The sequence below is a fragment of the Thunnus thynnus genome, chromosome 2 (assembly GCF_963924715.1).
Source record: "Thunnus thynnus chromosome 2, fThuThy2.1, whole genome shotgun sequence".
Taxonomy (NCBI): Eukaryota; Metazoa; Chordata; class Actinopteri; order Scombriformes; family Scombridae; genus Thunnus; species Thunnus thynnus.
Genome location: NC_089518.1, coordinates 23913815 through 23931079, shown reverse-complemented (window position 1 = coordinate 23931079; position 17265 = coordinate 23913815). Strand labels below are relative to the sequence as shown.

Here is a 17265-nt window from a genome sequence, read left to right as displayed (position 1 = left end):
AAAGGTTACGGATCCTCTGATTTCTATTCAGGCCTTTACAACTTCAAATGACTTTGGTAATTCAAATGTTATTCAACCTACTTTCTGCTACTTTTGGTTTTCATACAATGGGTACTCTTCCAAAGAGAGAGATAATGTACTTGATCTAGTTTACAAAGTTCAATGCCAAGTGACTGGACATGCTAATCTGACCTCAATGTGATGACCTACTATACAAAATATGTAGCTTAAAGTGTAACCAATCTATTGCTAAGCAGCCCTACTACAGTATGTACAACCCAAAAAGAGGAAAACATTAACAAACCTAAAACTTAAATCAGAAACCTTATTCTCTTTGCTGAAAGAAGCACCACAGTATGCATTAAGTCACCTATCAGGTGGCATTCCAACCAATTTTTCATGGTTGAATTGAATGGAAAAGGCAATGGAAGAAAAGTGGGTCATGCGAATTTATTTCTAATGTGATTGGAATGGCCTCAGTGGGAATAAATCTGATCAGAATCATTGGAGTGCATCCACTTTATGTGATTTTGTACAGAGGTGGAGGCCACTCTATGCTTGCAATCAGCCGCAAGTTGAAGAGGGTATGGAGGTGAATTACATTCCCCTTGTTAGCAGAAATTATTCAATTTGTTAACTTTTTTTTGAAAAACACACTTTTGAGGAAACATGAGGGTAACAGCGACGGTTTATAATGATGTTTATCATTTCAACGCTTCTTTTCTTTCAATTTGTTTAACAAATTACCTATTAATTGAAATTAAGGAAAGGGATATAAAAAATAACAGCATAATTAAAAGCATTTTCCTTGTTATCTTTATACTAATATCTATCCATAACGTTGCACCTCTTAAACCACAAACGCTTGTGAGTTGAAGGGGCTTAGGGGATTCAACTGTTTCTTATTACAACCAGGAAGAATGGAGCAAAACAATCAAATAAATAGAAAATAGAAAAATAGAAATGGAAATAAAAGACTGACTACACATTCCTGGACTGCTACTACATTTTAGGCTACCAGCATACCCTATTTGCTCGTAGCAGTGCTTCCTCAAGAATTTCACTTCTGTTCCTACAATAAATAAATAAATAAAGGGCAATCTTAAAATATGAGCTTTAAGGTGCCATCTTAAAAGGTCTCAACAGTATTCAGTAAGTTCCAGGGTTGTGGGTAACTGTATCAAATGCTATTCACGTTCACAGTTTTTAATGTGGACCAGGTAACAGCCAACAGTCCTTGGTCAGAAGATTTAAGAGAAAACCCATTCCACTAGTGGTGTAGAGATGGAGTAAATCACAAATGTAGGCAGGGGTCTGACCATGCAGAGCTCCATGTGTGATCACAGGAACAATATATTGAATTGTAAATCTGATGGGAAGCTATGAGAAATCCAAGATAGGTGTGATATGAGTTCTACAGTTGGACCGAGATTAAAAGGGAGTCCCAGATGTCCAAACTGCACATTATAGTGTATTGGACTTCTGACCATGTTTTGAGTATTTAATATAGTCGCAGTGGAGAAAAATATACAATTAATATACTTTAAAAAATAGGTTTGATAGCTTTCTGTGTATTTTACTGGCTTGTTTTATTAGAAAATGATGTTAATTTTGCAGAGCCAGACTGCCAAAGTAATGCAGTCTTGTCATTAGTACATAGTGTATCTTTGAGTAAAAATACTGGAGCTGGGAAACAATAATTTAGTACAAAAAGTGCCACCATGTTGGGATACTCCAGCCAATCATTAGGAAAAAATGATGGAAAGAATGAATACTGTCCCTGCTTCTTAACTGTATAATCATGGTTCAATTTTAAAAAAACAAAACAAAAACAAAACAAACCTACGCACACTAACCAAGCTGGACCTAGTTTTCGTTACCTCTGGTATGAATTCTCTGTGTCCATCTCTGTCCTGTCTTTTCTTCTGTCAACCTGCTGTCTATGTTTAGTGAATGTCTGCCTGACTCACTATTATTATCACATCATAATCAAATTTTAATAACATACTATTCATGCATACTGACAGAAGAGGGTGAGAGAAGCTGCTTAAGTGTTAAGAAAAAAGGAGAGGAGGTGATAAAAAATGTGTCACTTGCACATATAGATACAGTATCATGTCTTCAAGAATGTACGATAAAGAACTGTGACCTTTGTCACCTGTCTTTATGGATTAACTAACTTATCAGTGGAATATAAAAAGCAGGTGACCATTACCTCCCAACGTTGTTAGGATACAGCAGCTTCTAAAATAGTGATCAATTCTGTGCATCTGGACACATATACATGAAAAGCTGTGACACTTGGAGCCTCCTTTATAAACTGAAGAGCCTGTTGTGTCTGATAAACAGTAGCAGTCATGTGCTATAGTTACTCTGTCCCAAGCACCTCGAAAAACAGTAAAGCTGACACCTCGCACAGAAACTGTTAGGTAACCTGTCAAACGAGTTCTGTAATATTTATGCGATTTGAAATAAATTAAAGATGTCACCTGCTCTGCCTCTTGAAATGTAACAAAAGTCGCTGAGCTGCCTTTTGTCTAGAATTAACACTGAGATTTATTAAAAACAGTATAAATGGTCAGAAAAATAAGGATAAGTAAATACAGTGAAATACAATATTTCCACTATATTTCAAGTTGCAGAGACAGGAAATGACAAAGTGAAAAATGAAGTGGCTCGTTGCACAAAGACAGACTATGGATTAAATCTAACACACAGTCAGACTATAATTCAATCCTGACTATTTTAAGAGGGATTACATGTCTTTGTCTTCTGAGTGAATTAAGACTCTTTTGAAACTAAGAAAGCACAGCTGACCCAACAGTTTAAACTGCTCAGCTCCATGCTCATCAGCAGAAAATGTACTCTATGTCTTCTGGAATAATTTAAATAGCTTTGAGGACATTTTACTGTGAATAATCAGAGATGAGTGCTGTGGTAGCAGAAATAATATATCCAAGGTGTTAATACTTTCTAAAATTTCTTTTCCTTGTCAATTCTCACTCCCCAACCATGTTGGCAAACCACAAATTATTATAGTAGGTTTGTTTTACACTTATCAGCAGGTGTCATGGATTGTTATTACAGAAACACAGCTGTAAAGTTCAGAGACAGCCTGGGGTGATGGTAGCTAACTTTTTAGGCTTTAAACTATTTAGTCATCATCTTTGTGCAACCAGCCCCAGATTTAACTGGCTTTCTAAGATGTTGGTGTAATGAATAACTTGAAATGTAAAGTCCTCTTCAAATTTTACTATTATGGGTTTTGATTTTACTGCAAGAACTCATATCACGGAAACACTGATATGATGGAACAGAAATTTTTAAAGAAAATATGGACAGTGAATTCCGAGAACTCTTTTGATCATCTCTCTTTCTCTCTCTGGCTCTCTCGCACATTAACACACTTCAGTTTGTGACAGTGTGTGTGAGAAACTGGCCGTCCTAGCTGTTAATGTGAGACTCAGAGAAAAGACAGAGATGGTGTTTGGGGAAAAGGTTATCTGGAGAGAGTGAGCCATAAAAGAAGACAAAGATGGAGAAAGACAGAGAGATGAGACAGGCAGTCTGTTTTGTGTTTCTGCTTTTTCATGAATGACATTTTGTACATGTTTACATATCTGTATATGTTTGTGAGGACATGTGCGCGTGAAACTTGTGTTTTTTCTTGCATTCATGTATCTTTTTGACCCTCTCATACTGCGACCTTGGTGTGGAGAATGTTCTGCAATTATAAATTCGCAGTCATTATAATTATACATTATTAATTTCTAATTTTACAGCATCTGACACGATGATAAATATTTCACTATAAAAAGAAGCCCCTCATGTCTGCTGAAAAAAAAGGTGAGTGTACACAAAATGTCAGTTAATTAGGCGCAAAAGTTGCTGTCAGAGACTTTTTTTTTCTTTAAATGTACTGGTGCTCTGAACGCACCTCTGGCAACAACTGTAATGTGAGCGCTTTACTTCGTCTCTACGTCTTCTAAAATACAGTAGAACACTTAAACTGGGACAAAATCTGATAAAAATCATGTCATATGCATTGGGTCTAAATTAAACTAGGGCGCACTGTGACACTGCAGCCTCTCAGGTGGCTACCGTAAATTATTTTTACACCCACAGAGTCGTTTTCTGGAGTGCCAGGACAAATTCTCTTCTTCTCGCCCCTCCCTCAATCCTTCTTTTTCTTCTTGCCCTCCCTTCCCACTTTCTCTACCGCCCTCCTCCTCAAGCTATTTCCTCATTTTTGCTCTCTCTCACCTATATCTCTTGCACTCCTGTATTCATTTTCTCCTCTTTTACTCAGTTATCTAACTTCATGCCATTGAACTGAATGTATTCCTTGAGTATGTGGCTCAACTTAAGCTTCCTCACTTTCTTCCTCATCACTTTTCTCCTCAATCTATCAGTCATGTTGAACAATGTCCTATTCTCAGCATTGCAACTATTTCCTCACATAATATGCCTTCTCCCTCTTTATGTTGTTTCTTTGCTTTTCTTGCTCTGTCAAAAGGTTACCGTTTACCTCCCACCTTCTTAGTCATTCTCCCACACACACAAACAGACGATACTCTCGACTTTCTCTACCTTTTTCTATCTTCTGCCTAACCTCAATTCATCCAACTCTTGCTGCTTTCTCTCTGCTCCCAGTATCACTCTCCGCGCCGCTGCCACTCCCTCAGCTTCTCTCTCTCTCTCTCTCTCTCTCTCTCTCCACTCCAGGGTACGAAAGAGGAGGTTCAGGATATTTAGGATGAATGCTTCATAGATAATCAATACTTCTGAAAATAAAACCCTTATGAACAATTTAATAGTCTGGAGCATTGGTTTTCTTATTAATTAAGAAATGAGACTTCTAAAAATTTCCAACTCTCACATTTTTCTTCCACCCCAACCCAATTTCACTGAATATCTTGTGATATGTGATAGATCCTTTGTTGAATCTCTCTCCCTTGTTTCCTGTCTGCCTCTTCGCTGCCCAATAAAGGCATAAATGCCAAAAAATCTTTTAAAAAAAAACAAACAAACAAACAAAAGAAAAACATTTCCTCAGTATATACACAGTATACTTTGTAGATCCTCAGCAATTCATCTACAGACATTTCAAACCAATGCAGTTGACTGCTATACACTGCAGCACAAGGATTATCAACCCACAATAACTGTGATGAATCTATACATACACAACACTGTAGGCTTTATCCACCGACTGATCGGGTTTTACATTATGTGGTTTGGCTTGTTTTATCAGACCTTTTCCTCTCTCTCTTTTTCCTCATAAAAACTACCTCTCCCACATCCACCTTCGCTGTCTGTCCATCTGTACGTTCCTCCACATGAGAGTTTGAGCCAAGGTCTTCATGCTGTGTCCCACCCTACATTTTTAATTTCTCCTTATCATCCAGCTGCCACTGATACTCCATGTAGGTCAATAAAGAGGGCACGCACTCACACACACAGCCACTCTGTCTTTCACACAGACACGAATAAATGTACACTAACTAAGCCACTGTGACAAATTATACCAACAAAAATGACTATATGTGGGTCTACACACGTACACTGATGAAAACACATGCACACACTCACACACACATATACACATAGTACAGAAGTAGTACACTTAATAAACAGCCATGCCCAATATTTGTTGGCACTGTGTCATCTGAATATTAATGGTCACTTTTACATAAAAGTCACAATGCAATCTTACTAAGACGGACCTAGTAACATTTCCACATCACTCTCAACAAGTCTGAATTAAATGCTGTCACATTAACGTCAAGGCTGCAGCAACTCAGGGTAAAACATATATAGAGAGAAATGTGCGTCTTGTTTCACCCTCTACTATTACTGTAATAAATGTAATATCTCAGTCTTGTATGTCTCATCTCTTATGTACGAAATCAGTTAAATAAATGTTTAGGAGATTAATCTTCTCTAATCAGATCGGTAAGAGAGTGACAACTTATAATTCTGTCATTCAATGATTGTGAATGCCAGACTTTATAAAACAGGTACCAGAATTCACTCTCTAATAATGTTAAATGATGAAGTTGACAGTAGAGGTGGATTCACTGAAATAAGCGGGAGCGAGCACACCTCACTCTCATGATGGTTATTAATGAAGGCTTCAACAGCAAAATAAAGTTGTAAAATCCATCAGTGATGCAGCCTGTGAACGAAAAAAAAAAAAAAAAAAAAAAAAATCACCCGAATATCCTGCGAGCATCGTCTCTTTCCGTAAATGTTCCTGTCATGTCTGAATGAAGCTATCGGGAACGTTATTGTAAATGCTATCCATGTCTGAATCACAGCTTGAAGCCAGCAGTGTTCATATTCCATGTCTGAAAAGTGCTTTAGACACAACTTTTAATATTGTACAGTTCAATAAAAGTAGCACAGAGTTGAAGAGTTTTGTCCCTACTCCTCCTCTCGCCTCAATCTAACAAGAACTCTGCTGCCACCCAACTAAATCCCAGAGAAAAGCTTGACGAAAGCCTTTCCTTGGTAAACCTAAACCCTGCACAGACACACACTGGCACATACTTGAGCACTCACTCACACACACACACACACACACACACTCCCTGCAGAGATGAATAAATCTCATCTAGATCGCACAGCTCTGATGTCCTAGGTTGACAGAGGGGGTTTGGGACCTGTCAAGCCAAGAAAGACACTTTGCCCCTCTCTCATTCAATTTATCCCCACCTCTCTCCCTTTTTATCACTCTTTTTGTTACTGTCTTTCTTTATCTTTCTCCTTCCTTCCACCTCCATCCCTGGTCCCTCTCCTCCTTTTCTCCCTGCTTGATCTCTCTGAGATTCATTAGGAGCTAATGTGGATAAAAGGGCTGTTTATTGTTCTCATATGAGCAAAACCGGAGGAGACATGCGGATCAAAGGAAGATTCAGTTGATCACAGACAAACTGTTGTGTTCTGTTAATTGATCTGGCTGGCTCAGTGTAGATGAGGGTTGTGGGATGAAATGTTGCCCAGTGTAGAGTTTTATTTGTACCATTACCAAAAAGAACAACAACAAAGCTCAGCAAAAATACTGCATGTGTTTACAACAGCAGTATACTGTATTTCGTTGGCAACATTTTAATTGCTAGTTGATTTGAACTTCCCTGTGCTTAAAGAGATAGAAAAAGTGTGTGTGTTGTTAACCAGATTAGAGCAAAAACAAGTAATTTATCATGCACTTAACTATTATTTTTCTACCTTAATGTTTAAGTATGTTAACTCTATAATGTCTACAGTTGGGCTCTTTTATGTGTGTTTTACCTTTACAATCACTTTAAACCCTATTATATCCTCCACTAAAAAGGTTATGTCTTTGGTCTCATTTATTAGTCTATTTGTTAGCAAGATACTTGCAAATATCTATCCTGCTAACAAATTGTTAAACTTTGTGACGGATTAAAAGAAAATTTGGTCATAAACCGTTTAAATGCTCTCTCTCTAAATGACACACAAGCACATTCATGCATCATCTTAGCACACTCCACATATACAATATTGTACCTATGCATAAAGCCACATAAAATAGTTTGCTTTAGGTTACCTTAAACGGAAGGGACTTTTCACTGCAAGGACTAATGGGTAGAGACTGGAGGCTGCTGGCAGGACTTGTCTCTGCGCTCTGTAAAAGACAAAAAGCATAAATATGAAGATAACATTATGAAGATGAGGTTGGCGACATACTTTGCAAGTGTTGCCGGTAAGTTAGCGATGTGCACAGAGTGTTTATTTTCAAGAGAGATACTTGTCTGTTTGTAACAGAATTAAGGCGTATGAAATTATTTTAGCTTCTAATTCTTGCAACCTAATTTTGTTGTGAAGCGGTATTGGCAAATACAGTACACCTGAAAGTCTGGCAACTAATTCAATCAGAAAATAGAGGGAAGTATGATAGATGTGTTCTATTAAAGCAGATGCTCATTTAGGCTGCAGCATCTTAAACCTTTTTGTATAGTAAATTTTTTTTTTGGCAGAATATCACCAGAGTCGTTTTACATTTAGTCTGTTGCTCTAGTTTTGGAGCATCTTGTATTTTGTCACCTGGTTTCTTACATAATCTCTGTTTTTTTAACGCCAGCTGTGATCAGACACATTTTGGCTCTGCTCCTTGACACAGGTGTCTACTGGGCAGAGAGCAGGGGCAGCTAGAGGGGGATCCAAAACACACACACACACACACACACACAAGTGCAAGCCCAACACAGTGCATACATTCATGTGACAATAGGTGCATGTGCTGTCACATGCATGCACACACACGCACTTACACACACATCGTAGAAAGAGCAGACAATGGTCTAAATGTCACTTGTGAGGGCTCAAAATAGGACAGACGGGAAAGCGGGAGAAGATAAAGTCATGTCTTTAGCCAGGACTGCAGATATTGATGTAATGCGGCATGGTAAAGACATGACAGCACACACAGGGAGGATGTGACAAGTTACATGACAAATTTGTGACAAGGGACACGAAGAGGTAAAGTGAAGTATGTGCATAGTTCATGCTCCACACACTTGGCTCTCTGGTAAGGTCTTCTCGCCATCTGCTGCCCTCTTGCAGATTAATATGCAAGCCGATCCTTTTGTTGTTTGAAGTAGGGGACCATATTTGTAATCAAGACACCCTAAAAAGATGCTATTTAAGCTAAAACTCTGATACTTTAGGCATATTTTTGGCCTACTTTCAAGTTTGAAGGTAGCTCTGCGCAACCCCAAATCTTTGCACAGCATAAACTTGGTGGTTTATTAGTTTGGCCGACCTTTTTAAGAAGCATACCTCCCTATCAGAATTATAGGTGTGCTATGGCGTCAGGCCCTCAATGTGTCATCGGTGATCAATGCCTTTCTCCATGTAGAGAGACAGGCGCATACTCACTGGCATCCACACACTCTCTCTCTCTCTCTCTCTGTCTATCTTTCTCTCTCTCTAACACATACACATTCTCTTTAAGGTCACCTCTGTCCCACAGGCCTTAACACACAACTGTCCCCACAATTAGATGTGGTTCAGTAAAAAGCCTTTCAGATTTAAGAATGGGGAAAGCTGCCTGGGAGCTCTGGATTTAATGACTTGCACTTCCCAGAAGCAAAATGTCTAAAGATGATGAATGGCCTGAGAAAGGAAAGCAGGTTTTGTAGTTTGATACACCCCCTTAATCACATTCACACATCAGTTCAATCAAGAAACAAAAACCTTTAAATAACTCAAGGTGCATTCATACCCACTCTCTCTCATTGACATTTGGCTTTTTATCAGACGGCAGCACCATTAACAACATACTGTCATGCAATTTAGTGAGTTCTTTGGCAAACACAGGTTGAGTGCTTTGAATTGGAAAGACCGACTTAGTGTGGGTAAGAGTTTTTTCTTTGTTTATTAAGCCTGGGCTTAGAGGTCTTCTGTTAAACTAAAACTGTTAGGAAATGGCTCTCTGTAGGAGATAGCTCAACACCTCATCCCCACATAAAAACAGGATGTTGTTGTAGGAGTTCACCAAAACTTTTACTGATGTTGATGGGTAGTTTATAAGCCAGCCTGGTGAATTCTGCCTCTTTCCAAAACCTGGTGAAATGATGGCTGCAGTGATGAATCCCACTCTCTAAAATGTAATGTACAACAGCATTTCCAACTACATTTTATCGTTATCCACAGCTAACCTTGTAACAACTACACCACTGAAAAGATTTGGTCGAGGCAGCAAGAATAAGCTGCTGCCACAAGTCAAGCAGCCGCCTCGGGGGTAAGAGTCACTGGGATGGATAGAGGGGCTGCAGAGGCACAAGTTAACACGGCCTGGCGGTGCATGTGTTGATATTGCACAACCATGCCCACAAAGATTGTGAGGAGATGCTGTAACAAATGGGACTGTCACAGTTTTGCTTGAATCCATAGCTGACATTGACAATGGGGATCATTGTGTTAGGCAACATTAATGCACACATGGTGCGTGGCATTTTAGAAATGTTCCCCCATGCAACCAACAACATAAACTGCTGAGATAGAAATAAATCAAGGGTAGATCTCTACAGCTGGCTAAGATATGCAAATTTGACAAATATGATGCGCACTAGATATAATAAGGTGTTAAGTATTATCTGGCCTGTTGGTCATGCATGTCTCTGTAATAATAGGCACTCGTCTATGCTTTGTGTAAGACATTCACTTTTTTGTCACAACTTTTTGACAGCAGCCATGATGAAACTGGCATGTTTTGTTACTTTTTATTATTTTAATCACTGGACAGTTTCCAGGTCTCCTGGCAAGTTCAGCAACATTAGGCAGCTTTATAAATAAAGCCAGCTAACATAACTGAACTTAGAATATGCATTTAAGTATACAAAATGTTTTTTGATTTGCTGTCTCAGTTGGCCACATTGGTCTTTAAAAATGAGCCACATCCTGTCAAAGGAAAAACTCTAGTACTCAGTGTAGCTTAAAGCATGTAGTATCTGAGTAATGGAAGACCATGGCTCATTTTTTCTCAGCAGTGTTTCTACCAGAAGTGAAACAAAATTGGCTATTTATTGACTAAATTTGTTGTATCCATGTGAAACCTAAAAGCTTTGAGAGAGTGCCACTGTCTCTTCTTGTGTATCATGTAAAATTCAAACTTTCAATCCATGTATTTTTCACTGTATTAGTTACTCAATTGTAGTATAGTTTTAAACTATATTTTCAGAGGGTCTGTGAGAGCCCAACAGCACTTGCTAATGTTGCTAACTGTTGGCACAGAGTTGAACAGATGCAGAAAATCTAGAAGATAATGAGATAAATATTGGACTTAAGGACTTGATCGCCTGGCTTCAAAACTGTTAGATTACGCTGCATGAGTCATTTATGGAAATTTTTGCCACTTTGAAAGCATTTCCTGGCCTTTTCAGTTGTTTTGAAGATAACTGAAACAGCTATGTTTTGTGCAACAGAAGAGAAGAGAAGAGAAGAGAAGAGAAGAGAAGAGAAGAGAAGAGAAGAGAAGAGAAGAGAAGAGAAGAGAAGAGAAGAGAAGAAGTTAGGGACTATAAGTTAAGGAAAACAAAAGAAAAGAACAGAAGATTAGGGCTCAATAACAGAAGGTCAAGCAAATAAAATGCTAAGCATACAGACATGCCAAGTCACCCTCCCCTTGGTGCACAATGGATTACATCCACTGATGGAAGGTAACAAAATTTGCAAGTTAATGACACAACAGAGCAAGCAAAGAGGGCAAAGTATCTCCTCTTTCATATTCATGTTCTGCTGCTGTGTACTCTCTCTCTCTCTTACACTCACTTTAGTCCCTCCATCACTACTTCACTCTCTGTCTCTCTCTCTACTAATTATTATTTTATCATTTTCATGTCTCATGTCTCTCTCACTGTGGTCCTGGGAGAAAAAAAAACAGAGAGATGAACAGTAAAGAGAGAGAAAACCATATATATGCCTCTGTGGACTGTAATTCACAGATAGGTCCTCACAGCTAGCTTTGATCTTAGTTTAGAGGTACTAATGGTGGGGTGTTAGGGAAGGCAAGGTCAGCCTTTCATATGTCTTTTTGTGTATTTGTACTTGCGAGTGAGTGTCTGTATAATATTGCTGTATTTGGTAAGGGTCAGTCACCCATGTAGATGACAAGAAAACAACTGCCAGACAGTGCTAATGGGTGTTCTCTCAGCTCAACTTCCTGAGCACCTCTTTGGTATGTAAATGTATCGTACATTTTCAAAACATAGTGGTATTAGTGAAAATATGAGCACTTTCATTCCAACGCAAAACATGCAAAACACAATGTACCCAACATCAGCTTCCAAATGACTACTTCAATTGCTGTGGTGCTTACAAAACTTTAAAAAATGTAACTAAACTGTACTTAACTGCACTTAAATAAAATTGCAATGTACGGTCAGTGGTTGCACACATGTTTTATCTTTGTGACTGGAGATTCTGTCACAAGTCAAGCTCTCTGGAAATTGTAATTACCCAAAATAAAGCATGCAATCAAATTTACAACAAATTTATTTCTTCAAGAAATGTTTAAAAGCTAGAATACTTTTACTTTCCATTTACAGTCTGGTGTAAAGCAGTACGACAGTTGAGATTGCATGACTGCACAGTATGGTTCACAATATGGTTCCCTAGTTTTTACAGTTAAGCAGTTAAACCTTGTGCAGCTATTGCAACGTGTCAGCGCTTCACTAAGCGACCATTACAGCTAATCACGGCTATAATGGTCTGGATGTAATTTTACTGGTTTCCCGACATTCACACTGAGATGGCCTCATAGCCTGAGGTAAAACGTTTGCTTAAAGCAGGCTAAAGCATTTAAAGAGCAGAGTGATACTCTGAAACAGGGGGATTAATGTTTGAGTATATACAGTATATGTGTGTGTATATAAAGAATATGATGGCAGATGCTCAAGTAAGCATCAGTTTCCTAACCCTAATGCAGAATCCGATTAAATTAACAAAACAAAGTGATTACAGAGACCTTTTAAAGGCGGAAAAGCATTCGCTTTGGAGATGATTTCATGGAGCTGATATAGAGCTAATAAAGACAAGGAGTTAAGAATCTGTCAGTGGGACACTGTACTGTATTGGTTCCAGATACAGTTGCTACATTTTATTTGCTAACCCCTTACCCTTTCTGGCTTAAAACAATTTGATGCATTCATAACTTGATCAGAGAAGGGTCTTTCAGTGTGTTATAAGAGGAATGACAATGAATCACTCATAAAACAGTATTCTGTGATGCAATCTTCATCTTCCTTGCCAATGCCTTCATGTGAGTATAAACCAATGTAAAGAAGAGTCTGTATGCTTGTGCAGTATATCTGTGTGTGACTGTGTGTATCCCACCTCCTGCAATGTCCGTCTCAGTCTTAAAAGCAGGGTTTTGACAGCAGTGCAATCCTGCTGCATTAATCTGAGTGGCAGGGTCTCCAGCCCTGAAGGTAAGGGCTCATCCTCCCTCCCCAAACCCAGTCCTGAGCTCCAGTCAGCAGGCAGCAGGCTGGTCGGACGGCTGGGCTCCCTGGAGGAGAGGTAGAGTGAAGGAAAAGGGGGGAAAATAAAGAGATTTAATGTTAGCATGAATCAGTGTGAAAACTTTATCATTGACCTGTCTTCACTGCTCTCCACTACTCTCCACAGGCACCAAGAGGAATCTCATCCTTGTATTTGGTTGTTACTGATGGTGGAGATGATATATTATACAGCAATGTCCGGATATCTATTGCTTCTAAATATCTCAATAGAAAGCAAGAGGAGAGAGCTCTAGAGAGGGGAAAAAAGAGGGGAGAAACAGGTTGAGGTGAAGACCAGGTTCAGCCATATTCACTGTACATAGCAGCTGCTACACAAGACCCCCAAAGGACTCCATTTTAATGAGCACTCATTTCTATAATAAATCTGTTTTAAGATCATTTAAAACTGACAACATGAGGTGATAACATTCTCCAACACAGACACAAGAAAGCACAAATGCCTGCATGTGTAAACACACATACGCACACTAATGCATGCACAGATCAAAGACGCCAAAGCACACACAAGTCCGTTTTCTGATCCTGCATATCTCACCATCATTATCAACTCAAAAGGATACTTCATTTTCAAGAGCTTTGATTCATTATAGCTCATCACAGCTTCGCGATTCTGTCTGTGTGTCCTCCTCATATTTTTTTGAGGATTCTTAATTTAGTGTTCTGTATTATTGCATGTCCGCAATTATTTTACAGCAGAAAACAACCTTGTGTCTATGCATGCAGCAGATTGTGAGTGTGTAAGTGATCTCTCAGTCGAAATGCTGCATATCAAACACCTTTTTAATTAACAAAGCTTTCAACTTGAAGAGCAGCAGACCTCCTGGTCGTTTGACAGATATAGGGGATGAAGTCTCTCCGAAAAAGAAAAGTTTGTAAGTCAGTGTTTGAGGCCTGATTTCTAACATCAATGTAATTCCCTGTTCCTCTACACAGCTGTGACACTTTTGAGGAGTTGGATTCAGACACACATGAACACAAAAAACCGAAGGAGATCAAAAAAAGCACAGTTTTAATCAACTGCCTCATTTTGGGAACACAGTCCATCAACAGTTAACAGGCTCCTGGAGCAGCACGTCTTTGGTCTCTAGTCCATGGCCTCTGTTGTTTATCTCATTGTCAACACTTGCTTAAAGTAATATAGAGAACAGATATTGAGAAGAACTGTCAACAGGAGTCAGAAGGCTGCTCAATGTCACACTGTTCCTCCCTTGTCTTCGCCTTCTGGCCAACACTGAGATATCTTATCTATAAAAATTATATCTTCATAGTCATTCATTGCTGAGGGCTCAATTTTACTTGTTCTGTCAGTTTAAGAGTTTAAATTTCACCAGAAGCACATTTTTATAATGGCCTTCCTTCTTATGATGGAAGACTACTTTATATTCCACCAGGCATGAAAACGGTCTCAAAACAAAGACCAAGCTGAATTCAACTGAATTATGTAGCTAATGTTTCCATTTCGTCTGCAACACCTTGCCTGGCCACCCATACATACAAAATACACAAATATATTAGCAAACCTAATGCTTAACAGATTACTTTATATTAGTCGTATACAGTTTTGTGCAGTTATGAATGTAATTGCATGGTTGTATGGCTGCTATTGTGGTTTATAATTTCGATATTTACTATTTGATGAATATGAGGTAGTGAAAGATACACTCTGAATAGCAATTTTCCCTTTCTACATTCTCATTTAGGATTCACATTCTCTGAAGGTTAATAGTTGTCCATAGATAAATCTAAATATACAAGGCCAAAAGCTCTGAGATGTATAATTATGCTTAACCTTTCAGAGTTTGGGTCAGGTCTCTACAGTGAATATTTATTTTAGAGACATTACTTAGCCCATTACCACCGTTAGGAAAGGATTAACATGTAGAAAATCTTAATGAATCAGCATCACAAGTACACAGAGAGATTCTAAAGTCAAGAGCATTATGAGCAAATGATGCACAGTATTTGACTCTTTTTAAGTAAAAGCCTCAGCACTGAGTTCTCTAAATGCTGTAAAAAAAGTAGAATGTGTCCCTTTTTTCCAAGGACAACAATTAAAAAGCAATTACAGCCAGTTTTCAATCAATACAAAATATGGAGATGACTCTTACTTGGCCCAAAGAGGTTTCCCAAAATGTCAAAAAGAGGGACATAACAAAAGCATGCTGAGACTTCAGCTTCAAGGCCAGTGTGCACTGACGGGGTAAAACTTTTAACAATAAACAAGAGTATGTTTTATTTTCTCAAACACACAATGGTAAGATTTGACAAAGTTTTGTCACATTAATTCTGAATCGGCCGTGAAATCCTCCCCAATGTGATCTAATTTAATATTACTGAAGCACAGTAGCATAACATAGACTTAATACGGACTAATAAATTGAGCATACAGCATCTATTAACTTACTGACTAGAGTGATACAATAATGCTGTAATGTTTATTTAAAAAAAAAAGGATCTTTCCATGTAATATAGCAAAATCATGTATAGTCTCATTTATTGTTAATTCATCCAGTAAACTGAAACTTTCACCATCCCTTGTCATTTCAGGGAGTCAGAATTTCTATCAAGGCAATGGAAAAGCAACTAAATTGTCAACCAATAGTTTAATCTAATGTTTTTTGAATTAGCTAAAGTCCAGCATACTACATTTCCCCGCCAGGCTGTGATATTTTGACAGAAGTGCATAAAGTGCGACTGTGTATCTCACCTTTCTTTATGACATTTTCAAAAGGAGAGCTGAGAAATACCAACCTCCTGTCTGAAAAACACAAAGACAACCAGCGAGCTCACAGTCTGCATATCAAGAATAGGAGGGAGTGAGGGAGGTATGGCAGTAATGAGAGGCAGACACAGACGCAGAAAACGAGGAGCTCTTTATCATCAAGAGACCATGTTCACTTTGACTGATAGCCATTTAGTGGGGAGGTGAGAGGGAATTAGATGGCTTTTGTCCCATTCTCTCAGAAAAAAAATCACCACGTAAACAGTGCGCATGAAGCATTCAGTCAGACAGCAAATTCTCTAGGAAAAATGTTCTTTAACCAAAACAAGACCATATCACTAAAATATCGATCAACGCGGCCACTCCAAAGGTTTCTCGCTGAAAAGGTCGAAATGAATTGCTCCCTCATTTGCCCTCATACTCTCTTTCTCACTGGTTCACAATCCCACCCTTCGCTCTTCTTTTCACTACTATCCACTCACGGTCTTTCTCAGCCCCCCGCCTTTCCATTCATCATTCTTCAGCCCTCTGCTGCTCTCTCCAAGCTCCCCTCTCTTTCACTTCTCTTTGATCACCTGCCCTTCTCTCATCCCCTCCCACCCTACCCTTCACCCGAGCCCCCCGTCTTCCATCTCCAACTCTCCCCTTGCCCCTGTGTCTCTTTTTTCCCCCCTATCACTCTGACAACCACAACACTAAACTGAGGCAGTATCAAAGCCTAAGGTGTCCCCCCAGGGATTCTGCTGAGCACCTCAGACAAATGTCGATGAAGCCTGCTGTCTTTTGAGGACAGGTGAGCTCTGTCTGTCAGAAAGCCATGGGTGCTTTTTTCCCCCTAAACTGTATTCTTTGTAGCTTTTGTTCCTGCCTGGCATCTCAGGTTAGAGTGAACTTTCTGCATTTATTTCTCTGTTGCTCATTCCTGCTATCTAGGTGGGATGAATTGAGCATAAATAAATTACATATGATCAATCACGCACTCTCCTCTCTGACAGCTCATGTCAAGTGGCACACTGCAGCGCCGCAATAAAGTTTTTTTTTCGTCTCTTAAAATAGTTTTTTGTTTTGTGTTTTGTCTTTGTTTACTATGTATGTGTGTTTCTCTGCATCTGACACTCTTGTCCTTTCTCTAGCTTTCAATGGGGTTTCAGGTTTGCATTCTTCTCTTACCTCTGTGGCGCACATCAAATCCACAGAGCGGTAGGAAAATGAGGAGTAAAAGGGTTCAAACAACAATCTCCTCCACCGAAAACAATAAACATAGAGGTGCCTTATGCAAGGCATTTACTGTTTCAGAGGACTTGAAGTGGAATATTTCTAGTCAAATTGAGCAGCTTAGGGCTGTAAATGTGTTTTAATGTAGTCTCCTTTTAAAAAATGTGAATACCAGTAAATCTCACCTTCACAATTTTCACATTTTCTGGGTCTTTTTTTCATGCTGTCTGTTGTGGTAAACATACCAGTTTATTTTTCTTCTAATTAAAAAAATGAGCC

At 38.8% G+C, this 17265-nt stretch overlaps 1 protein-coding gene across 3 annotated transcripts in view; it reads right to left on the bottom strand.

Moving 5' to 3' along the window:
• Nucleotides 1-17265, bottom strand: part of ccser1 (coiled-coil serine-rich protein 1) — a 123298-nt gene that overhangs the window by 70741 nt on the left and 35292 nt on the right. For all 3 annotated transcript variants that reach the window (XM_067612124.1, XM_067612132.1, XM_067612138.1), the window contains exons 7-8: nt 12862-13036; nt 7574-7651 (exon numbers count right to left, since the gene is read on the bottom strand). In XM_067612124.1, the coding sequence (XP_067468225.1) occupies nt 7574-7651; nt 12862-13036 (253 nt within the window). The remainder of the gene's footprint in view (nt 1-7573; nt 7652-12861; nt 13037-17265) is intronic.